The 18921-nt window shown below is 34.3% G+C and overlaps 1 protein-coding gene and 1 long non-coding RNA gene across 5 annotated transcripts in view; both read right to left on the bottom strand.

Moving 5' to 3' along the window:
- Positions 1 to 9745: 9745 nt before the first annotated feature.
- Positions 9746 to 10203, bottom strand: LOC147825872 (uncharacterized). The gene is made up of 2 exons (XR_015440045.1): positions 10018 to 10203; positions 9746 to 9917 (listed from the first exon to the last, which is right to left on the bottom strand). It is a non-coding gene; the product is annotated as an uncharacterized LOC147825872 (long non-coding RNA).
- A 961-nt stretch (positions 10204 to 11164) lies between these two features.
- The window catches only part of Ift74 (intraflagellar transport 74), a 117463-nt gene continuing 109706 nt past the window's right edge, over positions 11165 to 18921 (bottom strand). For 3 of the 4 annotated variants that reach the window (XM_021252935.2, XM_021252937.2, XM_087183818.1), the window contains 4 exons: positions 18240 to 18403; positions 17281 to 17406; positions 13742 to 13802; positions 11165 to 12394 (listed from right to left, as the gene is read on the bottom strand). In XM_021252935.2, the coding sequence (XP_021108594.2) occupies positions 12270 to 12394; positions 13742 to 13802; positions 17281 to 17406; positions 18240 to 18403 (476 nt within the window). In that variant the 3' untranslated portion in view covers positions 11165 to 12269. The remainder of the gene's footprint in view (positions 12395 to 13741; positions 13803 to 17280; positions 17407 to 18239; positions 18404 to 18921) is intronic. The other variant, XM_087183817.1, reaches the window with a different exon arrangement.

Below are 18921 nucleotides of genomic sequence, written 5' to 3' on the forward strand. Positions count from 1 at the left end.
TAAAAAAGGATTAAAATTCTAGACTTCTAATAAGAATTAGGGTAAATTTTAAAATATAATTTTAACATGGATAAATAATGTAAAAACCAATGTAAAAGCTAATGAACAGCAATATCAAGTTGACTACATTTTTAAAGAAAGAGTGTCAGAAATAGATCATGTAACAGCTACCCTGCGCCCTTGGAGGGGAGGCCCTGAAAGAATGAAGAGGCAGAGGGCCAGGGACTTAGCTCAGTGGCATCACACCTGCCTCACAAGCACAAGGTCCTGAGTTCGATCTCCAGTACCAAAGGAAAAAAAAGAAAGAATGAAGGGGCAGAGGGAGAAGTGACCAATCCTGCTCTGACATGGACTTCTCCTGAAGTGCTACACAAGTCAGTGTAGCTCCTCCTGCAGGATCCCTAGAGAGCTGTGCGGCAGCATTTCCCTGGCTTCTGCAAGGAGTAGTCTGCTCGGAGTTGTGAAAGTCAGACCAGAGCAAAGAGCACAGAAGCACTAAGACTGATCTGGGGGTCAGATACAGTAAGTGCTGCACCTTTGGCCTAACTGCCCCAATTTTTAAGCACCACTGAGTGGTTAGCTTTTCTTTCCATTGTCTTTAATTTTCAGACTGAAAGAAAATGGTAGCAGGTGATGGAGGATGATGAGCATTTGGTGAGATGTATTAATAAAGTCAGGGCAAATTTTTAATCAGGTTAGGTTTTAGGTTAAAAATATGAAGGGGGAAAAACCGGACTAAAAGATAAGGAGAAGAAGAGTAACATTATTTCATGGAAAGCTTGAAAATAGTTTTGAAAACCAGTTCGTCAATTCTGTGCTCAAATGTGTATGCATAGATGACTATAATATCTATTAAAAGACACATACACCACATAGAGCCTTAAAGGTGGTGATTAATTCTAAACCTTGGGACTGGAGAGGGAAATAAGACATCATCATATTTGTAATGTCTATTTATGTTGGCATATTCTTAAAATGCTATTCACTACTGCACAGACAAAATATTAACAATTTGTTAACTCTGGCTAGCAAGTACATTGGTGTTTGTTATAAAGTTCTTTGTATTTATTGAACTTTTAATATTTTTCAATAAAATCAAAAGTATAACTGCTCTTAAAGAATGGATTATAGTGAGGCAAGTGTTTAGTAATGTCCAAGCAAAACATAATGGGTTCTTAAAGATTATAATCAAAATGGAATGAAATGTATTAATCAGGTGATGTTTTAGATATAAAGTCTTAGAACTGCTGATGAACATAATGAGTAAGGGGGAAAAGGAATGATGTTTCTGAATTTTAAATCCATTTTTGCTTATAGACTTACTTCTTGCTTCGAGTTTGATCTTAACAGTGCCTCAGTTGGGTAAAGACATGAAAAATTTAAAACTACCCGTGTGCTTCCACTAAATGTCCCTTGAAAATAGTTGCTTGGGATAACTACTTGCTAAACACTTCAGGCATAAAGATAAGAAAATTATACTTCCATATCTTGTTGGGAGTTGATCTTAACCCCAAATACTGGTTGATTGGAAATTTCTGTATTTTTAATTAACCAGGCTGTAACAGATTACCAGAAATGTAGTGGCTTACAGCAATGTAAATTTGTTACAGTTCTGGAAATCAGAAGCCTAAAAGAAGTTTCAAGGAAGATTCTGTTTCCTTGCCCTTTTTTTTTAAGAGTAGGAATAGTTTATTGAAAGATGGCTTTTGTCTGAGACAGAAGGGGGCCCGGAAAGAGGATTACCCCTTCATTTAATATTTTACACATATTAGCACTTTTAATTCTTAACAATCTTATTGGTACTATTAGAATCTCTATAGCTAATGGGAGCAGAAGCCCAGAGAGGTTAAATACTTTGCCCTAAATCACATAGCTAGTTTTAGCTTCTGCCTGAATTTCTTGGCTAATGGCCTCTTCCTCCACCTTCAAAGTACATCACTCAAACCTCTCCCTTTGCTGTCACACCTCCTCTTTCTCTCTGACTCCTCTTTACTCCACCTTATTTTGGATGTTTGTTTGTTTGTTTTTGGTCTCAATGTAAATTCAGGCTGGCCTCAACTTGCAACAATCCTTCTTTCTCAGCCTCAAGTGCTGGGATTACAGGCATGTGCCACTACACCCAGCTTCTTTCCTCCCTCTTCTAAGGATGTTTGTGATTACATTGGGCCTGTCTGGATAATGCAGAATAATCTCATCTCAAAATCCATAATTTAATCACAGTTGCAAAATCCTTTTGAGGTTGTGGACATCCTTGGAGGCACTGTCTACCTATAGCCATTTAGAAATCTTACTTGCACTGAACTTTTCACTGTTCACTCACGGTTGTTGCCTCAATGTAAAAAACATTAATTTTTTTTTTGAAAATTTAGATGTATACAGGAGTTTCACCATAAATCAACAAAGTTGGAAATTTATCCCTAATCATATTCAAGAAGTCCTCATTATCTTTTGATAACAGATGGAAGCAGGAGGAATATTGTATTTTTATCAACTCTTAAATAATTTAAGCATGTTATAGACAGTAATCATCAAGTTGTAAGACTGATTCTTATCTCATCTCCATTTCTCATCTTCCAAATGTAGTGAAATGTGCTTTTCATTTACATTCAAAAGTAATGTGCTTCAAAGGAGCCAACTTAGTAGGCAGGCTCTTAGCTCTAGGATGTTGCCTTTATTCTCAAGATTTTTATAGCTTCATTTTTGGAACTGTCTTTAAAGACAGTTCACCAGACACAGGAAAACACAGCTCGTTATTTTAAGGTCACAAGGTACTTTGCCTACTCTGTCTTCTTCCCTTCCCCATTGTTTTAATCCACTTAGCTTCATCCCCACTCCTTCCTCTACTGAGATTAGTGCCAGAGATCTGTGAGGTGGGAGGAAGGCCTGGGGAGCCAGAATGTGGTTGAGAAGGGGGCAGGGAGAGTGTCACAGCTCACAAGGTAACGGAATCTCTAATACAAGTTTATTTGTGTGACCTAGCCTATTTCACATATTACTAAATGACTATTTTATACTTTGTGGAGTGTCAAGAAGTTTTGTCATTAAAATAAATGTTGAGAATTATATGTAACTTAATCGAAAGTTTCATTAGTTTCCAGTGTAAATATTATTTCAAACACAATGGTATACTCAAAACAGACTTTTTGATGTATTACTTTTTTTTTTTTTTTTTGATACCAGGGATTGAACTCGGGTCCTTGCATTTGTGGGGCAGTGATGTATTACTTTTTGACAGAGATGAGATCAGTAGAGAAAAGAGTTGAAGAAAGCTAATCTATCCACTGATCCTTTTCAAAGAATATCTTAGTGTAGAGGCTTTCTTAGAATAGCTTCTATAATTCAAAGCTTTCCAATTCTAGTAATAACAGTTTACTAGATAGGTATATGGATAAATGAGAAAATATTGATAATCTCATCATATGAAATATTTATAAATATAGGCTGTAATGTTTTTACTACTGTTTAAATATAAACACAATGCACAAACCCTGTTCTTTCACAGGCTTCATTCAGAAAAAAATATTTAATATATTCCTATTAAAATATTTACATATATATGTTATTCTTGGGCCAATTAAGATTACTCAGTGAAATATCTATAACTAATCAAAAGAAATACAAAAAGTCCTGCTTAATATTATAATCTCATATAGGAAAAGTCTCACCCCTTACAAGACAGACTTCCTTTATTTAACACAACTACCATTTGGCTTCCTCCAGTAGCTCATCCTCTTTTAACAGAATAAAAATCCTTAAATCCTAAACACATGCTATACAATTTATAGCCACTATTCACATGTGGCCATTGCACATTTGAAATGTAACTAGTCTAAGGGCCGGGGATTTAGCTCAGTGGTTCGGCTGCCTGCCTCACAAACACAAGATCCTAAATTCAATCCCCGGTACCAAAAAAAAAAAAAAAGGACAATACTGAAATGTAACTAGTCTGGATTGAGATTGTGATAGTGATTTTGTGATTGGGATAACTATGTAATGAAAACTGGATCGCTACTAAATTTACAGCAGTTTGAAATTAGCCTGACATACAGGGAACTTTGAGACAAGTACAGTAGCTAAGAGGAAAGGATTTATTTAATCTGGCAAATTAACTCCCTAAATCTCTCATAAAGCAAAAAAGATACCTAGGGAAAATGAAGATGGGCAAAAAGGAGAATGAAGTGAAACTGCTATCATAAATCTAAAGGAAGAAAAGATTTCAAGAAGGAAGTGGTTAATAATGTTAAACACTATATAGAAATTATACTGAAATAAGGGCAGAGTCTACTAATTTTAATAAAATATCATTGGTTACGTTAACAGGAGCAGTTTCAGTGAAGTCAGGGAAATAGTATTCTGAAGAGAGAATGAGATTTGAAGTAGTCTTTCAAGAGCTTTGAAAGTGGCATTAATGGAGAGAAGGCTAAAGCCATAGAAGAAAAATGATAGAGGACGATTCCCAAAGAATTTGGATTGGATAATGAAGGAATTAGTCTTGTATAAAGAAGGGACTTCTCTTAAAGGAACTTAGTAACTATGTTTTTAAAACATAAGCTTCTAAAAAAAAAAACAACAAAAAAACCCCATAAGCTTCTGAGAAAGAAGAATGAATACCCATGCGAATGTTTGTGTAAAGGTAATGGTGTTTGGAAAGTTAAAGAAATATAGAATCTATGTATTTTATACATCAAAGCAACTTCACACATACAGTTGAGTCTCTTACCAGTAAAAATAGGCTCAGGGACACTGAATGACTTGCCCAGTCCTGGAGACAGGGAGCAGCAGAGGTGCTTCTTCAGACTCAGAATGTTTCATATGCCGCATTCCTCAATAATATGAAGCAGAGGAATAAAGTTGTGAAGGAAAAGAACCACAGGAAGTAAGAGGCTAGCTTGAGCAAAATCAAGGGATGCATTGCTTCCAACAAGAGAGAGATATCTTTCCAGAGACTGGGTATCTACGGCTATCTTAATAAAGAAAGACTAAAGAAATGTCTAATCATAATTGTGTTGTGAGTGCTTTTGTCAGGATGGAAGAGGAGGAATAAAGTCTGTCTACTGGAAAACAGAAAAGGGGCCTGACCTTTACGTGGTACTGAAAAATCCCAGGGATTTTTCTCCTTACTGGGATACAATGTGCTAGTGCTGAATTTTGTCTTCATTTGGAGATGCCCTTTTTGTTAGCATTACAATTTCTGAGGCTCTGGCCACACTATGGTAACACATTAGATATAGAATTTCAGACAGTCTGACATATTCTTTTAAAAATTATTTTCATTAGCGCAAATGCAAGGACCTGAGTTCGATCCCCGGTACCAAAAAAAAAAATTATTTTCATTGGCTCATACCCTAATTCTGAGACAATAACTAAGAGAATGGCATCAATACTTGCTCAATGTTATGATGAATGATGTTTTGGTGAGACAGGGGCCGCAGTGCTCAGTGAGGTAAGGAAAGAGTTTAGGAATTAAAACTCTGACAAACCAGAGTGCAGTTAGGCACACCTGTGTTAGAAATCCAGTCTACACTCAATGTAATAGTACTGGATAAAAGTTTTCAAGTTTTTCCTAGAGGCTTTGTTTTTCTTGGCTGAGGTGGGGGCACAGTAGAGAGATGAGTGGTTTTGTAAGACTTGTATCTCCTCTTCATTTAGCTGTGCCTTGGGGTCTCTTAGGAATAGCTCCATAATTTAACTAGCTACCTCAAGTGTACTTTGGGAAAAGTAAAAAAACCAACTGGACTTTGACAGCTTCACCAGATCCCCCTCTTTGTCTTTGATATTTCTGGCAGGAAATGGTGCTGAGCCAGTGAATGGGTTCAAGGGTAGAGGTCCCAGCAGGGGACCAGCATTTGCCTTCTGATAACCTTGAGGAGCAGTGCACAGGAGCCTGTTGTGACACTATAAAGGCAGCAGCTCCAATACACTCTGGGGGTGCAGCCTCATCCATCCATCTACTGTTGGCACTTTTGTTATTTCCTTCCAAGGGATGCTTGCTTTTCTCTGTGGGCCACATGGGAAGTTGGAGAAGCTAGAAAAGCAATTTTCTTTTCCTCTCCTTCTTAACCATTTCCCCTAATCCTGAAACACAAGGTCCCTGCTTTGTCCTTGGCACACACAGGGTGTGTGTGTGTCCACGCGCGTATGTGTGTAAGGGGGCTAAACAATCACTAAGCTTCTCTGACCTCCAGCTCACTAAGGGAAAGTCCATTTTAACAAGAAGCTAATTAGTGAATGAAAAATTATATTTTGCATTTAAAGTGAACTCTATTTTCATTTGATAAAAAAAAATCAGATTATTTATGGATTCTATCAAATACTGTCACCTTCATGTCAGGCTGGACTTCTAATAAAGTGAGTTTATCTGTTGAAAATGATAACACATAAAATGAGATATTTCGGTTTGGTTAGTTAGCTCAGTGATTGTCTTCTAGTCTTCAATAGTTAACTTTTTAACTTTACTTTCTGTCAAATATAATCTTAACTAATTAAGTCTGTCTTTCATTATCACGTTGTTATCATGGCATGAAATTAAAATTTCAAAATTAAGATTTTGAAATTAAAGAACCAATTTTGAAGCTCTTATTTTAATTCTTTTATTTATCTTATAGAAGCCTTATCTAATGTGTCTGAATCTCTTTTGGGTAGCAGACAACTTGAATTATGACTCATTTTTCCTCCAAATTTTCTTGTATATTATACTCTCCAGTGGGTATCATTTTTCCTCCGATGACACAGATTCTCCTTTATGTTTAGTCACTTGACTTGCAGGAAAACAGAAAAAATGACCAGGCAAAATAGCCTTGGTTATCAAGTAGGTTATTCCTATGCAGGTTTGCCCAAGACCCTTAAAGGTACAAAGCTAGATTTTCACAATCCATTACAATACATTATGAGACAAGACACTGAGCAGCAAAGTATAATCTAAGATTTTCTAAATATTAGCAGTATTAAACCTTAACTGTACATTACAAAAATACATTTGGTAAATATTTTTAAATAGAACACCTAAAATCAGGCTTTTTCTTTTTGTTTTCTTTTTTTGAAACGAGATCTTACTCTGGAATTCAAGTTGTCCTTGAATTTGCTATGTAGCCCAGGCTGGCCTCGAACTCTGGCGATCCTCCTGCCTTAGCCTCCTGAGGCATACATCAATATGTCCAGCTAAAATCAGACTTTTTAATCTAATGTTTGAGTAGAAAAACATATCCTGCACATTCTTAATTAAAACACAATAAAATGACTAGTTGTAGTAATGAAGTCAGTTTGGTTTGTTTTATATATATATTTTTTGGTACTGGGGATTGAACTTGGGTTCTTGCACTTGCATAGCAGGCGGCAAAACTACTGAGCTAAATCCCCGGCCCTAGTTTGGTTTGTTTTAAAAAGCAAAACAAATGAGACTGCACTTTGACAAGCACGTGAGGAAAAGATCATTTTCACACACTGCTAATGGTGCCACCGTTCTGAGCACAATTTATGTCAGAAACCTTGGATTCTGCAATACCCCCGATCCAATCTTATGAGTTAGGCACTATTATTCCACTTTAAAGATGGAGATGCTGAAATTTTTCAAAAAACAAAACAAAACTAAGTACCTTTCCAAGGATACATAGTAAACTAATGGTAGACTCTGGATTTAAATTCATGCCTATTGCTATCCAACCCAAAACTTACACTTAGCCTCTACATTATAAACTTAGTCCAGCTGGGTGAGGTGGTATTTATCTGTAATGCCCCCTATTCAGAAGGCTGAGGCAGAAAGACTGTGGCTTCGAGGCCAATCTGAGCAACACAGCAAGAACTTGTCTTAAAAAACAAAACAATACCTTAATCCAATGAGACTTGTTTTTGAAAGTATTGCTCTAATAGACTGACATGCAATATTTTAACATATTGGAGACTGTCATGATATGAAAAAATATTTTCAAATTTATAAACAGCAAAAGTAATTTTTAAAACAATATGATTTTATAAAATTTTATTTTATAGATATTTGTGACAGAGTAGTACATCTAAAGATACTGGTGAAATACTGGTGACAGCACATGAAAAAAATTTTCATTTTATGTCGTTCCTAAAATTTCTACCTTTGAATTATAAACTATCTCTTTAAAGATCATTTAATTTGTTCTCAAACCATAAGCCACCAATTTTAGGACAAAACCTACTTTTATTTAAAAAGGTACATGAAAATGAAAGATGCAGTATCAATTTAAAAATAATTATTATAACTCTCTAGTGGTTCTTCTTGATTTCTTTAAGTCTAAACACTATAATTTACTAAGGTTGTTTATGCTGGAATTGTATAGCAAAAGGAAAGTTACAGAGAAACTGGGCAGGGCCACAGAACCCCTGGAGCTATCACTAACAGACTTCTTTCTCTAGGACGAATATCATTACTTTACATCCTAATTCTCTCTTCCTGCACTGGATTTTATATGGTCCGAATGAACTCTATAGTTAGTTAGAAAGAGTACCAAGAACTCATATTTATTTATTGATAAAAGATAAGGATGGGAAAAACAGACTTGCTGGCTTTCCCATGTTGATCTTCATTAGTAAAACTACTCAACATGTTTGTTCAGTCTGCTTCTTTTCTTTCCATAGGTCTTGCAAGGTGTTATGTTAACACCAATGGAATTCACTGAACGATATGACTGAATGAGGGAGAGCTGGTGCTTGCAGCTTTATCCCAGCACAGAAGATTCTTGTTGGATTTGTTGAAAAGCTCTGAGAGGAAGGAAGAAACATTAGTGAGAATTTCCCTCAGATAAAATGTTTGGGTTTCAAGAAATCCTGCTCAATTATGTTCCCCTCATATATATATGAGATAGGTCAGTCTTTCTAATTAAAGATTGGTTCAGTTCTAGTTGACCCAATGACTGAGAGTTGTTCTACTATCTATATTAGGCAGCTGTCACTATAATGAAATACTGGAGGCAGGCAACTTTATTTAAAAGGGGGGAACCCCCCCATGCATCACACAGCTAATGATGCCACCTTTCTGAGCACAATTTATGTCAGAAAACTTGGATTCTGCAATACCCTCTGATCCAATCTTAGGAGTTAAACACTATTATTCCACTTTAAAGATGAAGATGCTGAAATTAAAAAAAAAAAGTTCCTTTCCAAGGACATATAGTAAACTAATGGTAGAATCTGGATTTGGTGGGCATGGTGGCACATGGAGCACTCAGGAGGCTGAGACAGCAGGAGGATCACCGTTGAGTATGAGGCCTGCTTGAACTACAAAGCGAGATTCTGTCTCAAAAAACAAACAAACAAAAAGAGGTTTATTTAGGCTCATGGTTCTGAAGGTGCAAAGTCTACAGACCCCATCTGGCAATGGCCTTTAGCTGGCAGAATCCCATGGTCACATCGAGCACATGATACAAGGAGCATGCATGCCTGTTGGTTCTGTCTTTTCCTCCATATAATGCTACCGGGATTAAATCATGGGGCCTCCACTCTAATGACTTTATCCTAATCACATCCCCACAGCCCCATCTAAACACCATAGTTGGACAAAGTTTCCACCGGCATAATGCTTCACAGTGGAAGGTAAATTCAACACAGGAAGCCCTAGGGGACATTCAAACTATCTCCAAACAATAGCACCACCACATATCCTTACACAAATTAAAGTACTAAAAATATATATATATATATATATTTTTTTACGTATATCACAATTTTGAAAATACTAAAAAATCCCGAGGAAGATTAAGATCACCCCACAATCCCATCACTCAGGAAAAAAATATTTATTATTAATAGTAAAAATTGGTAATTAATTTGAAAGGGTACAGTAAAAAGTCAAAAACAGTTAAGTAGAAATAAACTTTACAGGGCCGGAGGTTTAGCTTAGTGGTGCCAGCACCTGCCTGGCAAGCACAAGGTCGTGAGTTCGATCCCCAATTCTGCCAAAAAAGAAAAAAATCAAGATTAAAAAAAATAATAATAAACTTTACAAAAGAAAAGCTTTTGAATTTGCTTTGAAATGAGGAAAATAAAGATTACCTATCAGTTAACAGGTCTCCCAGATCCCTGTTCTCCATAGTAGTTCTACAAAATACTCAGTGATTGAGAGACTGTGGGAGTTGGCTCTCTGGACCAAGCCATGTGCTTTCTCATACCTGTATTGTTACAGTATAGAAAAGGAACAGTTTTAGCAGTCAGACATATACAATAACGGCGCCTAGTCACTAAATTACAGCAAATACTTCATGAATAAATAAAGGATTTGGCAAACTGTCATCGAAATTCACCATTTGTTACTTCTACTGAATTTTTGCTTTCATTTTTTGGACTCCCAAGACAGTATTTTCTTGTGGAATTTAGATTTAGTAAACATTTCTGCTACCAATTTCTAATGCAAAAGTCCATACAACCACAGTAAAATAAATCTATGGTGGCTACAAAAAGGCACACTTAGGAGTCACCTGGATACAGCCAAAAAGCCATTCAAAGAACTTGAGAGGAAATTACTTTTACTGATAAAATCTATATACTATATAAAGTCTATTATTTCTTGAACTAAAGTCTCATGTGACTCAGCTTCTGCTCTGTGGACAAATATCTCTGAGAAATGCTTCACGGGATATACTCTTCTTGAGTTTATTATATAGTAGCATATTAAGGGCTCTAACCAGTGAGGAACAAAGAAAGCAATTCACCTTTGTTTCATACAGTGTTTCCCAAACTTCTCTGACCATGAATCCTTTGATAGCTACTAATAATCAAAGGAACTCAGGATTTGAGGAACACATTTTATGAAATGCCACCTTAATAAATGTATCACTCTCTATGATTTCCAGCTATATTAGTAACCTACAGATAACCAGGCTTAAGAAGATTCACTCCTTTACCTAAACTTACACAGACTAAAGCTGACCAATTTATAGTGACAAATATTTATACAATCAGCATGTATGAATAAAGTTTATAGTATGTAAATGATATCTCTATTAAAAGGCTCATTTTGGTGATTAATTTTCTCTTTCAAAGAAATGCTTGTGTTTCAGGAATACTGAGTACTAGTTATTTGGTGAACATGTTATCAGAACAAAAGGAGGATGTATTTAAATCACTTAGCAGTCCAATTATTTAAATACAGGATAACCAAAAATTGCATTTTTCATTAATTTTTATAAGATAACAGGAAATATAAAGCGACAATTTTATCAACTTTATTCAATGTAAGAGTCAACCGGTTAAAATGATACCTGCCCAGGTGATGCTTGGGATAGTCAGTATGTAAGCAAAGACGCTGCCCAAGTGACGCTGGGGGTAAACTGTTAGTGGTTAAAGAATGTTTGATGCTGCCCAAAGTGACTCGTTCCCGTCTCACAAAAGATATGTCTGTCATTACTATGCCTCTCAGACTCTATGCGCCTCTCCCCTTAAGTGTGCTATTTGAATATGATATGATTCTACCTCTTTTAGCCTTTCTTTTCAAATGCATTGGCTAATGCTATGATCTTCTTAGGTCCTAATAATACAAGAAGCAAATGGAATCTCCAGGGTAGAAATGAAGAGCAGCAGCCATACTCTAAAAGAGTTCACACATGTGCAGTATTTCTCTTAAATGTCATCTTTTTCTTGACATATATATGTGTGCAAATATTTTATGAATATAAAGACTAGAGGTTTTAATTCTAGATCTTTAGGCTACTACACACAGAACATGTTGTATGTTTGCTTTTGACTTTACATGCTGAATAATAGACATCAAAGGCTGAGAAGGCTCAGTGCTAAAAATCTAAGAAAACCCAACAAGATTGATATAAGTAACTAAATCAGAATCATATTCTATGTATCTCTCCTAGTGTTGAACATGAAAAAAATGATTTTATTTGCTACCACTATCAAATTATACAGCTAAGTAAATCTCAATGGTAATTTTTTTTTTTTTTTTTGGTTCCAGGGATCGACCTCAGGACCTTGAGCTTGCAAGGCAAGTGGCAGAACCACTGAGCTAAATCCCCAGCCCTCAATGCTCATTTTTTAAAGCTCTTGGTTCTCTAAGACACTTTTAACACCCACAAAACAAATACAAGTATCACATGAAAGGAGATGACACTTTTTTATATGAGAATTCTTTACTGAACTATTAAACTATTTAAAACACCACTCTTTAAAGAGGCCACAAAAATTACAGCATTTAGAAATTTTAGATATAACTCTTAAAAGCCAAGATATTATAATTTTTCAGTCATCTTGTACATAGTTTAGCATCAAGAAGATAACTTCTATAGAAACTATCGGTTGATTCAGACTCCATTCCTGCTAGTATTATGTAGAGCATCCACGATGGTTCTGTTGTACTCCGAAATCTGCTTGGTCACATTTTTAATGATTTGCTGGTAATCACTTTCCTGACTCTTGGTTGCTATGACTGTTACATGAGTTAAGGGAGAACACTGTCAATAAAAATATTATCTTAATTGTGGCTCAGAAAGGAATGAAATCATACTGATATTTTCTAATGAATATAAGGTAGTACAGAAAAAGCACAACTAGAATACTTTTTTTTTTGGGTACCGGGGATTGAACTCGGGTCCTTGTGCTTGCTAGGCAGGCGGTGGAATCACTGAGCTAAATCTCCAGCCCTAGAATACTTTTTAAATACAGCAATTATTTTAATAGACTAAACATAAATTAAAACCTAAAAAGCCAAGCAAAAGTTGTTTCAAAAAATTTGCAGTAAATTTACTTTTTAATCCTTAATACATTACACATCTAATCTAATTCTGGGATTACAACCAAGTTGTGGAATCATAAAATACTGTACCACACAGAATTTCAGGCTAGTTTCTAGACCTCACTCTTTTTTAAGATTATATCTTTTGTGTTGCACTGAATGAACTAGGAGTGCTAGACTTTAAGCAAATTGTGAATGTGACATATAACTATAGTTATATATTTTTTTTTCTCCAAAAAATCATGATGGAAATACTACTTTAAACATGATAAAATTGAGGCTTATACAGGTTGAGTAAGCTGCCCAAACTCCAAAGCTTTTAAGTGGTAGAGTCAACATTTAAAATTAAATCTCCCAATTCCAAAACCTATACATTTATCACCATGACTTTATACTCCTATTTTTGGCAATTCTCAAGGTCTGTTTGCTATTAGTTACTGTGGGATACATGTAACACACACACACACATACACACACACATGCCCTACAATTGTACAATGAAAGCTAAAGTATTCATTTGTGTTTCAGTTAGCTGAGTGCTTTTGTACATATTGAGTATTTGATAAAAATGTTTGTTGAATTAATTTCATTTGAGTTTTTAAAGAAATTCCTAGAAAATAACATAGACTCTTATCCACTGTAAATGTATGCAAGTGGCTGGGTTTTAAATAAGCAGGATTTTCAGGTGATTTCTATGAATGCCAAAGCCTTGGTTTCCAGGCTTTGCATTATGTACATGAAAAGAATGTGACAATCCTAGATAATTAGACATAAACACAAAGCCTTATATTTGACACATTTTGTTTTAAAAATAGACGTTGTTTTTCAGCTTCGTTTGTAGTTCTATGTGAAGATTAATCAGTTTTTACTTGTTTTATTAATAAAACAATTTGGATATCTTGAGTTGATGGTTTTGTGATTTAGCTGGGTAAACTATCTTTGCAACAGATAAGTTGTTTATAAAAATTAAAAAACTTATATTCTAAAAAAATTCCTAGAAAATAATAACACTCAAATTCATTTCACCATCTTAAAGGATACATTCTTTCATCACAAAATTATTTTGCTCATGGTGTTGCCACTTTCTCTCCAAATTTGTAAGCTAAAAACACAAAAGAAAAATATTAACTGTTGCTCATATTTGAAACAATTATATACTTTTTCAAGAGGATAAGGAAAAAATGCCATTTCAAATCTTATCAACTTGCGTTTGAGATAAAGCTGTAATAGATTAAAAAATTTCAGAAAACTTAAACAGTAACAAATATATTAATAAAATGTTTAATCCTGTAACAGGTTTTACTCTATATTATTTAATTAGAAAATATTTAAATGTTTATTATAATAATAAACATGCCAACTAAATGATAATTTATAATTTTCCTTTTCCTAAGAGAACTTAAAGAAGAAAAATGGGAAACGATGGGTATCTCTCTTTGAAATTTGGAAATCTAATGCGACAAGAGTAACATATATTCTAACACTGTCAAAGGTTTAGTTATATAGGAAAAACTTCCTTATTTCCAAGGCTAAATTTCCTGTCTAATTTCAGAAGCTCTGATAAGACCAGAGCTGCACTGTGAAGATTATAAGAGGGTTTGTAAAAAGCTGGCACTGTTACAATAATTTCTACATCAACAGGAAACTAATGTGGATATTTTACTGATGGTCGTTTCCTCAGAAGACAATTTTACTGTTACAGAATTAAATTGTTTTTCTGATTTAATTAACTTGTAACTCTGGGTTATGGTCTTTCTTTTTTAAGATGCACATAGTTTTTTCTAAGCAAAGGGCTGTCTGAAAAATGAAACACTAAGATAATGTTCTGCATAGATACTTCAAAAAAGTACTGAACATTTTTAAACATATGATACTGAAGCAGCAATAAAAATGTTCCTTTTACTCTCATGTTAAAATTATTTTCAGGGCCTAAGTTCAATCTTAATGTAGCAGCCATCCTATCGTCTCCTCCAAAGAGATAGATCTAGGTGTTAGGATGAATCATAATTAACTTACTCTGTGAACTATATGTGCTGTGAGCTAATACTATTAAATGCATGCTCCCTCTCTCCTAAATAGGACCTTGAAGTTAAGATGCTCTTCAGGAAGCAGTCAGCACTTCTTGGCAATAAATCATTAATAATGTTTTGTAAAGTCAAGTACCAGACTTTTTTCTCTTTGTTTTATAGAAAGAGGTGGCCTTGTTATAATGCAACAGACCTCTTAAGTGCTATACAAATAATGATATAAAAGTAACACCAGCTGGGGATTTAGCTCAGTGGTGCTGCTACCTGCTTTGCAAGCACAAGGTCCAAAAGTTCGATCCCCAGTACCAAAATAAATAAATAAATAAAATAGAAGTAACACCATGTCAGATGGTCAAATTCATTTTACTTTATTCTTCTACATGACTGATTGGCCTTAAACCTCCGTAGACATCATGATCACAAGCCTATTTTTGAAAATTTGGGTTTTTTCTGTAACTTAAATAATCTGTTACATAAAATTATTTGTAAGTGCCCAAACCCAGTTTTTAAGAAAATAGTTGTAAAAGATTAGGAGATAGGATTTGATCACTTGGGATCCACAAAAGACATTAAATAATACAGAGAAGGATTTTAAATTGTGGCTTTTAGTATGGTTTCTGGTTATCAATAAATGGAGCTAAGATATGACTAGCATTTAATATGGAAATAAACAGAGTAGCCATTGATTGATTCTTAAGAAATAGCATTTGTCAAGTGCTTTCCACCTTAAATCATCTATTCAGGGGAAGAGGAGAGCTAGTAGTTCATCGAATATACGCTTCTGTCTAAGAACCATTTAAAACAGTGATCTCACACACTTTAAGTATTTCTCTCCCGGTGTCATCCCCACTTGAACCAAAGATAATTTTGCTACTTATAAGAGTGTATCTAGGTTTGTGTATTATGAAGTTGTGACAGGTGAATGTGAATATGGAAAATAGTGATTTCTAAGCTTTTGGTAGTTGTGGCAAACTCTCATGAGACTACATTCCTTTCAAGAAGACCATAAGGTATACCTTTCTTTTGGATGGCATATACATACAATGAAATAGCTATTACCATTAAAATGTTATTTCAAAAGCAAAGAGGCTGAAAAATTTTAAGAAAATGTTTACAGACTATATGTATAGAATGATTTAAATTTTTGTAAAAACAATATAATCAATATGAATGTATAAATACAAAGAAAAAGTCTGCCAGGATTAGAGACCAAAATGTAAATAATGATTGTCTCTAATTAGTGGGTAATCAAGTGACATTTTTTGCCATATATTACTAAAGAAAAGGAAGAAATTTTTTAATGTGTTTAGTATTTTAATCATAGGTGTAAACTGATAACATAGATTAATTAGATATGACTCTGACCACAATTACTGATTTTGTATATGATGCATAATGCTTTATTTGAAAAATACTTATTGAGTATCTACCATGTGCAAACTAATAACAGTGTTGGGTATAAAGTGAGTAAGAGACATTATTTCTGTCCTCTCAAAGTTCCCAATCTGGATGATATTAAACACTGTCAGGTAATTATCAATAGGATGAGTGATATGAAAGTGGGCTGTCATTATTTGTCTGTGTATCCTAAGTAAACAACTGGAAATGTGAACCAAGAAGTTCAAGGATAGAACTGCTCTTCATAGCATTATCAGAACAGTTTTGTTTTGTTTTGTTTTGTTGGTGGTTACTAGGGATCAAATCCGGGGTGTTCTACATCCTGAACACTTTTTTATTTTTTATTTTGAGACAGGGACTTGCTAAATCGCCCAGGCAGAACACAAACTTAAGATCCTCCTGCCTTATCCCTCCTCAGTGCTGAAATTATAGGTGTACATCAACGCACTTGACTTCAGAACAGTTTTACCACTGAAATTAGCTAACTTGGATATTGTTTCTATAAATTATGCTCTATCTATGTAGCATAATATTCAGTCACTAGAATCATACTTTAAAATATCTCTTGACAAAGGAAAGAACTTACAAGATAGAGTTAAAAGCAAAAACAAGATCCCAAATTTGTACGATATAATTTCTATAAATATATGAAAATAAATATGTATTTATGTATATGTACAATGTATGTGTACACATAATGTATATGTATATGTAACATACATACTAAAAGGACTCATACTAAAATGGTAAGAATTCTTTCTGTTGCTTGGTGGGATATTAGTAATTAGGACTTATTTTATTTGTAGCTTTTAAAGGGTGTTCAAAATTTCTGCATCTGAAATTAGAAGTTTATGCTTTACTTCAGAAATCGTTTCAAGCTATATTATCCAGTATATCATAATGGTTTTATTAACAGCAGTGCCTAACAAAGAATTGGTCTTTATGGTTTATTGAAGACAAGAAAGCAAGAAGATTTAATTCATCCTGAGGGAAGATGATTCAGAATCAGGACACTTTGAAAGGCAGAATATTTAAGTGGTTTAAAAGCAGGAATAGCTAGACAGACAGAGTTGTTTAGGGATAAAAATATAGATTAAGAGAAGATAGATATTCTAAAAAAAATACATTCCAAAGTCATTTTAAAAAAAATTTTACCTGAGAATGTGTCTCATTTTCTTGTAATTGTGTTTTCAGTGTCTCATATTCTCTGGTTAGCTTCTCTGTTATTTTCTTAAAGGCATTTTTACGGGTTGATAATACCGTTCTCTCCTGATGCAATTTCTAGATAGATTCAAATAGAAGTATGTATCCTTTTTTTTTTTTTTTTTTTTGCCTGGTACCGGGGATCAAACTCGGGACCTTGCGCTTGCAAGGCAGACGGTGGCACCGCTGAGCTAAATCCCCGGCCCCAGTCCAAATAGAAGTAAATAACAGGCTGTAGCAAGGATGTAGTAAGCCAATACAAATTATATTTGGCTTAAATAATTTCAGCGATTGTATTCTTTTTTTTTTTTGGTACCGGGGTTGAACTCGGGTCCTTGAGCTTGCGCAGCAGGCGGCGAAACCACTGAGCTAAATCCCCGGCCCAGCGACTGTATTCTGATAAAATTCTACCACAGGTATAATTACTTTAAGACTTATTTGTAAAAATATCCTTTGATGTTCATTAAAAGCTAAGTGGAGCGCAAGGACCCGAGTTCGATTCCCAGTACCAAAAAAAAAAAAAAAAGCTATGTGGATATTAACTGTATTAATAATAATACTTCCATGTCTGTCTCTACCTCCACAAAATTTACTTTAATGTAAATGGAATGAAAAGACACAAGTTTTCGGTAGAGAAATATATCAAATCTACATTTAACAAAGTTCATATTTGTTAAAATGCTCCATATTAAGTAGTAGCTTATATGCCATTTTTTTCAATTTTTGCCTCTTGTTAATACTTCAAGTCAGTGTAAATTCCAACTACATATGTAAAAAATTTTATTATTTTTTTCTTAGCTTATGTGTCAAATAATTGACTGAAAATGGTGTTACTAAGTACATCTAAAATTAAACCCAATCAGTAAGAACCATTCTGAATTATAACTTCGTAAAATGTTGCTGGCATTTACCTTCCTCTTTTCTTCACCTGATAATTTTAAAGCTGGCAAATCATTATACGTCTCCCGATCCACTGTCATTTGCTTAATTTTGCTCTTCAGAGAATGTTGTTCCTCTATCATCTTACTTTCCAGGAGCTCCATTTTCTCTAGATCTAACTGTAGACGTTGACTGTCTGAAAAATACGAATGTAACGTCATAATAAACCAAAATTTTATTTTTCACATAAGAAAATACAATTAAAAATCATGTTTTACAAAAGTACCTGTAAAAGAAATGTGAACTTTGACCAATGAGACACTATAAAGATAAATTAAGAAAGCTTATCTCCTTACTCACCAATTTAATTTGATATATATTAGCCACACCTGTCTCCATACTCATATAAAAACACACCTGAGTTTTTTGTTGTACTTGATAATATAACTTATGAGATAAATACTCATTACTTTTAATAGGGTCAGGATACATACACATAGTTATATAAAAATCAATATCATTATAAAACATTATATAGATACATATTTGAGAACAATGTTATAATTGCATATACATTCAATTTTCACAGTTTGCAGTACTTATGTTCTATAAAGTCACCATGAAGAATGAGTCAGCAAATGCCAAACTATTGCTCATTGGGGAAATACAGCCTCTGGTCACAAAAACTTTGTCAACTTTGAATATTATAATCAT

The sequence above is a fragment of the Heterocephalus glaber genome, unplaced genomic scaffold, assembly GCF_053883595.1.
Source record: "Heterocephalus glaber isolate CG9 unplaced genomic scaffold, H.glaber_assembly_v1.0 deba00001481, whole genome shotgun sequence".
In the NCBI taxonomy this organism is placed as follows: Eukaryota; Metazoa; Chordata; class Mammalia; order Rodentia; family Bathyergidae; genus Heterocephalus; species Heterocephalus glaber.